This window comes from Euleptes europaea, chromosome 8 (assembly GCF_029931775.1).
Source record: "Euleptes europaea isolate rEulEur1 chromosome 8, rEulEur1.hap1, whole genome shotgun sequence".
NCBI lineage: Eukaryota > Metazoa > Chordata > Lepidosauria > Squamata > Sphaerodactylidae > Euleptes > Euleptes europaea.
The window spans coordinates 55,950,089-55,962,328 of NC_079319.1; the positions used below are offsets into that span (position 1 = coordinate 55,950,089).

Here is a 12,240-nt window from a genome sequence, read left to right on the forward strand (position 1 = left end):
CTCTCAGCTGAATTGTGAACTGACTTTACTGAAAAATATTGTGTTTTGAGATCACAGGAACGTATCTGTAATGGCCTATTACATTTGTAGCTCCTCAGGAGGTAAATAAGTTTGTGTAAACCAGTCCTAATCTCAGGATGAGGTCATATTGCTGTGAATGCAAGAAAAGGAAACTTGTGTCTTCACATGAAGCTGTATTTGGTTAATGTAAATGAAATGTGCCCCGTGTATCATTTTAGTAGTCTGTTAGTGGAGGACACCATGGTATATAGGCGGTAAATCCTGAAAAGTGGATCATTTGGAAAGCCAGCCAGTATATTTTACTATGGCTGGACAAGAGAGGCAAATACTATGCCCAGCAAAAGGCCATGGCATATAGTAATTTCTTGAAACCTAGGAATGTATGTATCCCCCATATCATCAATTAGTTGCTCCTGAAGTGGACAATAAGACAATATGCAGGTCCTGAGAAATGGGGCGTTTTGAAAGGCGCTGTCATGTTTCGCTTTGCTGTACCAGTCAGTCAGTCAATGGTACCAAATATGAGGTCCTGACAGGTAACAGCTTCTCACTGTCCCTAAGTATGATGCAGTCACCATAAGCAGAGAACGGGTTTGAGTATACTGAGGAGGAATTTTTTTTAATTAGATTTTGCTATGCCTTCAGGGATGCATTTAGAAAATTTATTTTCATTCCATTTCTCTGATGTCAATGTGCTGCCTTAAAATAACGCTTAACAGTTTAAGTAGGGAAGTATCAATTGCCTGTTCTCTTTCTTCAGTAGAAAGCTGATGTATGTTACCTTTCTAGTATGTTTGATTAATCTGTAATTGAGTGAAATGCATATGGCATTAGAGATTCTAACTGGATTTGGTTTTATCATTTGTTGGGTGTAGCAAAGTTTCCTTTGATATTAATAAAATTTGTACAGCAGTCATGCGTGTGGGGTTAAGCCTCTGAAGCTGCTTTGATTGAATTAGCTCTGCGACTGTTTTTTGCGTTCATTATTGTAATGGACCTGAGATGCATGTTGCGGAACTCTCCCCCTTCTCTCTTCCCTTCAGGTCAGATTGATTTGTAGCGCTGCTTTTCAGTTTTTGGCGAGCAATGAGCATCAAATCTTGGCGCTTTCAATTTACAAAACAAACTGATGGCTTTAAACTTAATAACAGCCACAATGAGATTTTATTTGCTCAATTAATTTTTAGGTTCTTTTTTCATTCCCCCCGCCCCCAAGTCATTGTGGTGGAAAGTAATGGAATAGAAACTGAACTGTAGGCCGGAAGTTGCCGCTGCACTGCAGTATGACCCTGAAAGATCAGAATGGCATTTTCTTATTACAAAATAGTTAAAATAACAATTTTCTTACTTATGTGCCTGTCAGAGGGTGTTTTTTTGGGGGGAGTGTTAAATGAAGATCTTTTTAATACAGCAAGATTAACATTTTGTTTCTCAATATTCTAGGTCCTTCGTTGCAACAGGGGTATGAATAGGGTTGCCAGCTCTGAGTTAGGAAATACCTGGAGATTTGGGGAGTGGAGCCTGAGGAGGGCGGAGGAACTTCAATGCCATAGAGTCCAATCGCCAAAGTGGCCATTTTCTCCAGGTGAACTGATCTCTGTCGGCTGGAAATCAGTTGTAATAGCAGGAGATCTTCAGCCCACCTGTAGGTTGGCAACCCCAGGCATGAAAATGCAACCTTGCCCTGGATACAACAGCAAGCAGTATGGGAGCTCTACTTCCCCTCCTTTTCCCCTTCCCCTTCCCAGCTGCGATGCACTTTAAAGGACTAAAAGGGGAAGTCAGGAAAGGTAGAGCTTAGTTCCACTATTTTAAAGGCAGCTCTACACGCCCCCCCCCCCTTTATTGGCTGTAGGTAGAGTGTCCACATGGACACACCACACACAGCTACACCACAGTTCCTCCTTTGAGATTTTCCTATGATCAGGATTGCCAAATTCAGGTTGGGAAACTCCTGGAGGTTTTGGGTGGAGGCTGGGGAGGGGAGAGGGCAGAGCTCAGCAAGGCATAATGCCCTAAAGCCCACCCTCCAAAGCAGCCATTTCCTCCAGGGAAACTGATCTCTGTAGTCTGGAGATCAGTTGTAATTCCAGGAGATCTCCAGGCCCTGCCTGGAGGTTGGCAACCCTACCTTTGATCCAGTTAAAAGGGGAAAGCTCCAGGAGGACCCCCGAGCCATGCTCAAAATGCGCATGAGATTGTGAAGAAGCTCCATTTAAATCAGGGGTTTCCTCCATTTCATTCCACCCAGAGGAGAGTCTCAGTGTGGAAGCAGCCTACGTGACATGACAAAAAAAAGCCTTGTTCCGACAGTGTTTGACATGAGCAGTGAAGGCACTTGAGTTTGTTTCATATATTTAAAACTTATTGTCATCATCCAGAATTGCACATGTGCCATGATTTTCACTGCCTCCCTATTATCAACCCTTGCTTTCCACAAACATATACATCAGCTCCTTTAAATTTAGGTAAACAAAGGATAAGGTGGGGGCTACATCATGGTTTGTTGTTGTGGAGATACATAGGCAACCACCTTTGTAAAACATTCCCATAACTTTTTAATGTGGTTCTTAAATAAAGTTGATGTGAATAAGTGCATCTCCTTGTAAATTAGGGCTGCACGCATTGCATATGAAAGTTGCTCCTCAGCTGAATAAACAGTGCTGGAAGTGGGAGGGGGCCACCCCCTCCATGTTTTTTTATAGTTACTCTTCCTAATTGTCCCGCTGCTACCTCATGCACCAGATATCCAAGAAAGCTGACATGGTAAAGTTATATACAGCATTGCAGTGACCTCTTCGCAATGAGGATGCGTATCTATCCAATAAAGCCCAGACAAAATGACAGGGGCAGCTGCTTTCTGGCATTCAGCTTGAATGGAACAGGTTTGCTCAGAAGTGCCAGTAGCAAGTGTGTCATTACAGCATGCAACACCAAGGAAAACATCTTGGAGCCCCATCCTAGATAAGTGAAACTTTCTCTCAGCAGCCGCAGCGGCTGTTTAGTGGAGGCGCAGGGGGGAAAGGTGCTCTTCAAAGCCTTCGCACATCTCTTTGAGCTGGTTTTGATCTATGAGTCTTCTGAAAGCTGAAACCTTTCATGAGGTAGTAGTTTTGGAAAGCAAGGAAACCAAACTTCCAGTCATCAGGAGCTGCAAAGCTGAAACTGTATGGGAGGAAACAACTCTAAGGGCCTGGGGAAGAAAAGTCCGATGCTGCTGAAAAGGAGTCAGAAGTTGCCTCCATGGGAAGAGGCTCTTCTCCCCGGAAAAGACCCGAGAGCTTTACTAAAGCGCGGACTACAGTATGTCAATCTGACCCTCATAATGAAGGGGATGACAAGAGTTCCTGACTTTTTATGGGGACTTCCAGAAGTCCAGAAATTAAACCTCTCGCACAACCAGTTGGTGGCCCTTCCCTCAGCTTTGGGAAAACTTGACAGGCTAGCAGTGCTCAATCTGTGTGGGAATCGTTTGAGGTCTCTGCCGAAGGAAATTGGGCTGCTCAGGAACCTGAAGGTTTTATTTGTCAACATGAACTGTTTGACTGAGATACCAGCAGAACTTGGACACTGCAGGAAGTTGGAAGTGTTGAGCCTCTCACACAACTGTCTGTCCCATCTCCCTTCAAGCATCACAGAACTAATAAGCCTAAGAAAGCTGAATCTTAGCAACAATCGGTTCATTTGCATTCCCCTAAGTGTTTTTGCATTGAGGAATTTAGATTTTTTGCACGTTGGCTGCAACAAACTTGAAAACATTGGAGAGAGTATCCAATTTTTAGTGAACTTGCAGATCTTGATTGCTGACTATAACAACCTTCGTGCTTTGCCAAGATCAATCTGCTCTATCATTTCTCTTGAACTTCTAAATGTTGATTACAATTCCATTCAGACTCTTCCCAATGAACTCTACCAGCTTCACCGACTGCCCAAAATTGCTTGGAATCCAGTGGATAAAGGCCTCCATATTTCACACAACCCTTTGTCCAAACCACTGCCAGAGATGGTAGAGAGAGGACTGAATGCACTCTTCAGCTATCTAAAAGATAGAAATCAGCATCTCTAAACTTCCAATATATCTGCAGAAGACCTTGCAGCTCTGCCTCCATCATACCATTGAATTTTTCTAATGAGTGGTTTTCTCTCTGCAAAAATCAGGATTTTGAAGATTAAAGACAGTTACAATAAGCTTTTCTGAAAGCAAGTACATTGACTTTGTATCAAGTGTGCAATGAATTATTTTCTCAAAAAATGTATGTCAGGAATGTTGAAGTATCCTTTTGGGGGGAAAGCACGGATTTAAATGTTTTTTTTTTTTTTAGTTGTAAGCAGATTACTGTAGGGCCAATAACCCTTTTCAGGGTATCTTTTTCTGTGTGTCAAACTGCAATAATATTCATAGAATTTACCGTGTGTGCTATGAATGTACTTTGTGATGTTTGTGACACCTTTTATTCCTGTTACCTATTTTGCACCGAGAGCAACTGCTACTAAAAATGTTAACAAGAAGCTGAAGTGGTTCTCTAGGAAGAAAGAATGCTCTAGTCACAAATGGATTTGTTATTATGCCATGTTTTGTATTGGATACCTGGTTTTACATTATTGCACTGGTTCAATACAATTCATTTTTTAATGTTTGTGATCTCAGAAATTCAAGCTATCTAAAAATTAAATCATAGCAGGAATTAATGAGTAAAGTTTACAACTGAGGGTAATCTTCCAGGATGTTTGTAATAAAGACCAGCAAACATTCTAAAGCATAAACATTTAGTATTGTAAAACCTTGAACAAAAATAGTATAAATTTGGCCACCGGTAGGTGAAATTCACACTCAGTTATTTGAGAAGTGAGGTCATGCTTCAATAACAATTGTATGATAATGATGCAGATAATGTTACCACAGGAACAACTGCACTCCTTCCACATAAGCCCTCCACACTCCTCTTCAATTTGAACTGCATGCGGTATTAACAGAGGATCAAGGGCACAAGCCCTACTTTGCTCTCTTACCAGTTCCCATTCGTTCTACCAGGGATGGTACATCACAGCTTTCTGAGTGTCCCTAGTGCAGAGAAGAGATAAGCCAGAGAAATATTGCGATCAGGAGAGGCCTCTTCTATCAATTAAGTTTGAGCCTCAACTCCAAAATCAAATACTAGTTTTCTGTACCTTTGGGCACCAACCGATATCATAAGAGCTCTGTTCATGTTGTGTCCTTGTGTAAATGTCCTTCATGAAAGTTTTCTGTTACAGTATAAATAGACAGTACATAAAAAGTGTTTGTCGGTGAAATTCTTCTTTGACTCATTTTTCTTGGCTATTACTCCAGTTTTTTTAGAAAGTGGTTGCCAACTTCCCAGAGGGGAAAAAAAGGTTCTTTTCCTTTAGCAGAGGCATAATTAGTTATTTACCAGGGGGTATTTACCTCTATGCCATGAAAAGCTTCACCCACCCACTTCCACACATTAATCCTCTATTAAAAGGACAATAACATTTTACTGCAGGCTTGTTGGCAACCTTAACCCCTCCCCCAACACTCACATGCACTCCTGTTTAATTGGCCAAGTACACATTGGGAATATGAAAAGCTGGCTATGAAGAAGAAGAACAGTTGGTTTTTATTTGCCGACTTTCTCTACCACTTAAGGGAGACTCAAACCAGTTTACAATTACCTTCCCTTCCCCTCTCCACAATAGACACCCTGTGAGGGGGGTGGGGCTGAGAGAGTGTGACTGGCCCAAGGTCACCCAGCTGGCTTCGTGTGCAGGAGTGGGGAAACAAATCCAGTTCACCAGATTAGCCTCTGCTGCTCATGTGGAGGAGTGGGGAATCAAACCTCTCCAGATCAGAATCCACCGCTCCAAACCACCACTCTTGACCACTACACCACACTGGCTCTCTATGGATGTTCTTTTTCTTTTTTACACTGAAATGAATCTTCTTGGGGAATGTGAATAAAAGTTTGGGATAGCTAAAACTGAATAATAAAGGACATGCAAAATTGTAAATTGAAAGGGGACATTGGACACATGTTATAAGATTACTGTAAACTAGGGGCATACAGTTGGCTAATGCCAGCCTTGGGACCAATCAAGCAAGCTGTCTTGGCCAAACACATAGTCTTTCTTGGAGGGGAGGGTAATTGTAAACAGTGGCCATTTTGTGCCACATGTGTGCTGCACTGCTGGACTTGATGGGCCTTGGTCTGATCCAGCAGGGCCTTTCTTATGTTCTTATGCACTAGTTGCTCATGTCTTGGGAGATAAACCATATTTGGATTACACTAGATACTAGCCAGACAAATCCTGCCTGGATGGTGCTTCTTGACAGACCAGTAGGGTTGCCAGGTCCCTCTTCACCACCGGCAGGAGGTTTTTGGGGTGGAGCCTGAGGAGGGCGGGATTTGCGGAGGGGAGGGGCTTCAATGCTATAGAGTCCAGTTGTCAAAGCAGCCATTTTCTCCAGGTGAACTTATTTCTATCGGCTGGAGATCAGTTGTAATAGCAGGAGATCTCCAGCTACTACCTGGAGGTTGGCAACCCTACAGACCAGTCTGGGTAATTTATTACTAGTAGCCAGCCTTTCCTCCATCCTTTGCCCACAGAGAAGGGTTAGTAAAGGGAGCAAATTTGGTCACTGGGGGGAGCATTCTGGAGAGGCACTATTTTCATTGTTTTAGATTCTGTGTGGTTTAATGTTTGCTTTGATTGGATCTTCTGTCTTTCCATTGTTGTGCTACTGAAGAGTTTGTTTCTGTCCATCATCATGGGCTTTTTTCTTGATTTGTTGGCTTTTCTGGTTTCTTTTAGTTAGTGAGTTACCTGTTTTTCCACCTTTTTGCAGATTAATTGGTGATTTGAGGTAATGTCACATTTCTCGTTATTCAGGTTTGGATAGGTAGGTTCTCTTTCCTCAGCAGGGCAGGTGGGCATTCCACTACACATACTCTGGAAGGACTACTTTTATTTGCTGTTACTAAGGGTTTTTTTAAGCCATTCCAGAAAACTGACAACCATTTTTGCACTTTTTGCACTATGCTGGGGGCACCTTATTCAAGGGACTGTAAAATTAGACCCATTTGTCCAATAACCTTGAGACTTGGTGAATCTGTGAACAAGAGGATGAAGTTGGTTCCCAGCTGTTTAGATTTGGTGGGGGGGAAATCTGCATTTGGTGAAAAAAAATCTGCTCAGGAAAACCTGCCATTTTTCACACATGGAAAACAATGGGCAGACTTGTGATCTGATCTTAATGAAAACCAAAATCAAACCTGATGAGTCTTCATAATACAACAACATTTCCAAACATTTATAAAATTGACAAAATTTCAATTTCTTAAATTATGAGACAGAATAAAAATAATAATTTTCAAATACATATCTCTGGTATAAAAAGCAATGCAGCAAACACCTCAGAGGGATTCTATTCCAATGCCAGTTCTTGAGAATGATTTTTTCTTGGTTTTGCTCTCTTTTATGTATAACGGGTAAGGAGCTGTGGAGTGATGCTAGAAGCACCAAAATTAATGTTAATATCTTGACAGCTATTAAAAATATCATCTTTACTTCAGAAACAGGAATTTGTGTATCTTTGAAACATGCCTTTAAAATTGTGCAGTCAGCAGTTCCCATATATCAGATGTAATGATGTGGAACGGGGAATATTTTGTAAGAATTTAGTTCTAATGCAATACCTCAAAAGTGAGCAGGCTGCCCAGATTTCAGAGGATGTAAACTTGATTTGTATCTCACTTGTAACTATTTAGGAGGAAAATTTAGAACTCTTAAATACACCTTTTCAGCAGTTTCAGGTTCATGGTGTGCAATTAACGAAAGATTGCTTCCTGAAAGGTATGAAGTTGAGGGAAAGTACCTACAAGGAGATAAATAATGAGTTGGATCCAGACTAGGTTTTCCAGTGGCAGAATGAAACTTTCCTGCCTCCCCTGCCCACTGCAGCCTGTGATCTCCATGAAATGCTGCTCTTGGGAGGTAACAAAGCCTGAGGAATGACATGGTGGGGGCCTGAGTGGGAAGAGGGAATCATGGAAATGGCCAGTTTAGGCTGGCGTTCCAACCCAGGGCCACATATCAGTCAACAAAAGCACAACTGTTGACATGTCAGCTGAATACCTGGTTAATGTAACACAATAAACGGGTATTATCTTGCTATATACTTGGGGCCCAGCCGAAGTTAAGCACTTGAAGTCCTATTGACGGATGACATTAAAGCACATGTTCACTTGTCTCATTGAACTGATTGGACTTAACTAACAGTGCATTCCTAAGGAGAGTTACTCCAGTCTAAGCCCATTCATTTCAATGGGCTTAGACTGGAGTAACTCTCCTTAGGAATGCACTGTAAGCCACCTCCTTACCCCTCCCATACAAAACATATAATGCATTCTGGTTTATATATATTCTGAAATAAGGATTCATGTTCATTGAATGTGTCATAAAGAAGAGTAATATTACAGATATTTTATAGGTCTATGTACAAACAGCTCCTAATTTTAAGGACTATAATTAAATGAATACCCATTCTAAATGCCTTAATTGTGGCCCTCGTATGCAGTCGTTGAATGTCGTCTGTTGGAGATCTTTCAGTACGTTTTATGCCTGTGATATGAATCATATGAAAAGTTTTTTTTCTCCATTGATCAGTAGTTAGCCTGTGATGTTATTCGACTGATAGCGCCATATGGTAATTAGTATGAAAGTTTAAGAGAAATTGGCACTGTAGTAATATTTAGGATTCTGCTTCACAAATTAAAACCAGCATATGGTACAAGGAAAAGATCCCCAGACAGAAGATGAAAATAAATTCAAACTAGTGAGATATGCATGTAGAGAAGAGAGTAGACTACAAAGTAGAACGCGGGCATTTGGAAAGTGGTGATGGTGCTGAATAACAATAGCAACTCCCTTGTTCTAGCAAAACAATTTAACTAGATGAAGAACTAAAATTTAAAGTCCCCCTTTTCTCCAAAACATAATTAAAGGGTAATCCAGATTATGACACTGTGAAGGTCCATAAGGAAGGGAAAAGCCCCCCTCTTCAAAGCACTAGGACCCTGCTTCAGACTCCCTCATCCTGGCTGCATGCCATGGCCCAGCTATATTGTACCATTTTCCTGTGCGCAGATCTTCCTCCACCTTGTGTACCGACCTCTGCCAGCAACCAGACAATAAAGTGAATTAAGAATTCTAAGAATTGGGGGAAAGAGCTAGGCCACCCGTGGGTTTGTGCTTCAGTTTAAGTGAAAGCATGGTGACGAAATGTAATTATTCAGGGTTTTTCCCCATACAAAGATTGCTTCTATCAGTGTAGTTCCTGAATTTTTAAATCTTCCTGTTTACTAAAACTAGAAATAGCAAGCATATTTCATTTACCAAAATACATATAGTTTAGAATCAATGGTGGGAAACGTATGATCAAAATAAAAGGTTTTCTCTCCAAACCAGAAGTTTTAGAGAAACGTTTCTGATTTTCCAAAATGATAGATATTCCATTTGCTCAGAAGTCTGCAAAATGCAGCCTAGCTTCTAATTAGATGTATTTTGCCTTATGGGCTACAGTTCTGCTCAGTGAAGTTTAAATCCCATTGATTTCATTGTTCCCATGGATTTCAGCCTAACTGTTTACAGGACTGGAGTCTTGAAGTTTAGAGCCCTTTGGCTTACAAACAAACAACATCACATTTCAGAAGTTTTGGTTTAACTAATGTCTAGGGTGTTGAAATCCCATTTCTTGACAAATCCTTCTTTACACGGGAAAGATAATCCCAATGTGCTGCATCAATATTTACACATTCTAATAAAAGAAGTGGAAGAATAAAAAGGCAGGGAACATGAATGACTGCTGGCATGAGGAAGGTTTGCAGGTACATGACTTTGAGGTAGCAACAGTGCATTAGAGAACTAAGCAAGTTTTTATAAACCATTCTAAATCTGGATTTCTAATACTTTGGCACATAAGTTGAAAAAGTGTTTACAGTGCTAAACCAGCTATGAAAATATGGATCTCCTTTAAAGCTATGATCTAACTGTGTAAAGGTGCAGTACAGCTCATATATAATAAAAAAAGATCAGAAATATCTTTTCCTATACATGAAATACCTTCCAAAAATAGAATAAACCTCAGTGTCACAGTAGAAAGTTAAAAGCCTTGTAATTGTAAAATTCCTATTTTTAGCTGTGATGTGGTATGAGAAGTTAAGATTAAATTATCTCAGTGCTGGTGCTGGTTGTTTATATATATTTACACACACACACACGGAAAAAAAGAAGATATATTTACCTGGAATCTCTCTTACTGACATGAATACATATTTAATGGTTGGTCGTCAGTAGCATAATCTTAAACAAATGTAAACCCTGCTAAGCCCATTGAAGGGTTTCACAATAGGAATGGTTCAAAACAGCTTGAGTATTTGAAAGACCCTTGAAATTCCTGATTGCAGGTAGATTAGCAAGAAGAGTCCCAGTAGGAATAAATTCACAAGGTATTGCATGGGTTAAATGTGCAACATGTTTACATAAGGTTCCATGGTTGATTTGTTTGTTTTTAGCCCATTGCTGATTCTGACCAAAACCCCCATGATGAAGCCAGGACATAGAGAATGGCTTAAAAGTAGAGTCTCAACTTTCTTTAGGGTATGCAATAATTCAATTTTTTTTTAAAAAAAGAAAACCTCATTAGAGGACTATGATCCCCCCCCCAAACCCCATAAACTTTTCCAGGTGGGCTTGCCATTCAGTTCATTGTGATGACTAATCCAAAATGGACTGAGAGCTAGAGAAAAGTCAACAGAGGCCTGTTACCTAGTTCCTAGTCTGTTCCTTAATGGGCATGATGGGGAAGCCAAGGAAGTAATAAGTTCCCCATTCCTGAACTGGAATGTTTCCCAATGCCTGGCTGGCAGGCATTCAAGGGCAATGATGCCAACATTAATGGGGATCAAATCCCCCATAGAGGTGGTTCGTGATCCAGTCACGATGATAAGCTGTACAATGAGGGCACTCACAGTAGATAACAATCCATTTAATTGTGGGGTATATTTTTGTGTTTTGAAGTAGTTCCAACAGACTAGCCAGACTGTTTTAGAAGGTCCTTAAATTGAAGTAAACACACTCCCCTGGTGAAAATAGGCTATTATATAGTCCTATAAATAGAGCAAGACCATCCCTGATCAAGCTGAAAACAAAGATAGAAGAATAATCTCCCCACAATTGCAAATTAATTCAGCTTTGATTGAAGTCTGCTTCCTCCCTATACACATAACCATGTTAGCCCATCTTGCAATGCACACTTAATCCCTTTTCCATATGGGAAATAAAAATATTAAGAATACATTTTAATGTGGTATTAATGTCTTACCCAAAAACAAATGAAGCTACAAAATGTTTCAAAAACCTTGGAGCCAATTCATTAAAGAATCTCTACGTATCTGTACATGTGCATGCACATTAATCTTAGAGTCTGTAGAGAGGACTGGACTGCGGTTTGTAATGCTTTATCTCACGAATGTAACTGAACAGACTAATATAATCTTTTACTGCTATTAAAGGAGGTTAATCGTTAGCTGTTGCAATGTTTATGAATTCTAAGGGTACTGACTGTTTTGCATAGATTTTTCTGGATCATTTTTCTGGACTGGGTTTGTGTGTCATCTGAGCACAGAGACTTTACAAAACCACAAAATCAGCTATCCCCAATTTAACACGGAGCTAATTTAAGCCAATTTCATGTTATCTAGAAGTCCCAGCCTGAATAATAGACACCGGCGTGCCCTCTGGTGCTTGCTTAGAATACATTTTCCTAAGCAGTACTTTATGTACCTTTTTCAGGAGATGGGTGCTTTCAGATGAGTTGGAAAAGTCAAAATCCATCTAAATTTAGCCTTGGGTTTCTGCCATATGCCAGTCTGTTGTTCTTCCAGATCCCCGTATGTTGATTTTAATGGTGCACAGTCATTAGGTCACAAATGAAGAATGCTGTATTGATAAAAGCCTAACAAAAGAGACAACAGAATTCAGAATGGGAATTTCCAGATGTCTCATATTTTAATTGATAAAATAGGCACGAGTGCTTTCAGACTTACCTCTGCCACAGCAAACCAATAAAACTCTAGAACTGACTAAAGGTTTTGCCTGGTGTTCTTCAAAAACGTCTTTTGGCACCCTGAGCTAGCTAAACAATATTGTGCTCACATCTGT

The 12,240-nt window shown here is 40.4% G+C and overlaps 1 protein-coding gene across 1 annotated transcript; it reads left to right on the top strand.

The window, feature by feature from the left end:
- Window positions 1–2,909: 2,909 nt before the first annotated feature.
- Window positions 2,910–4,273, top strand: LRRC30 (leucine rich repeat containing 30). Its single transcript, XM_056854742.1, has one exon. It carries the CDS (start codon window positions 3,191–3,193, stop codon window positions 4,085–4,087), a length of 897 nt encoding a protein of 298 aa, XP_056710720.1. The 5' UTR covers window positions 2,910–3,190; the 3' UTR covers window positions 4,088–4,273.
- The last annotated feature ends 7,967 nt before the right edge of the window (window positions 4,274–12,240 follow it).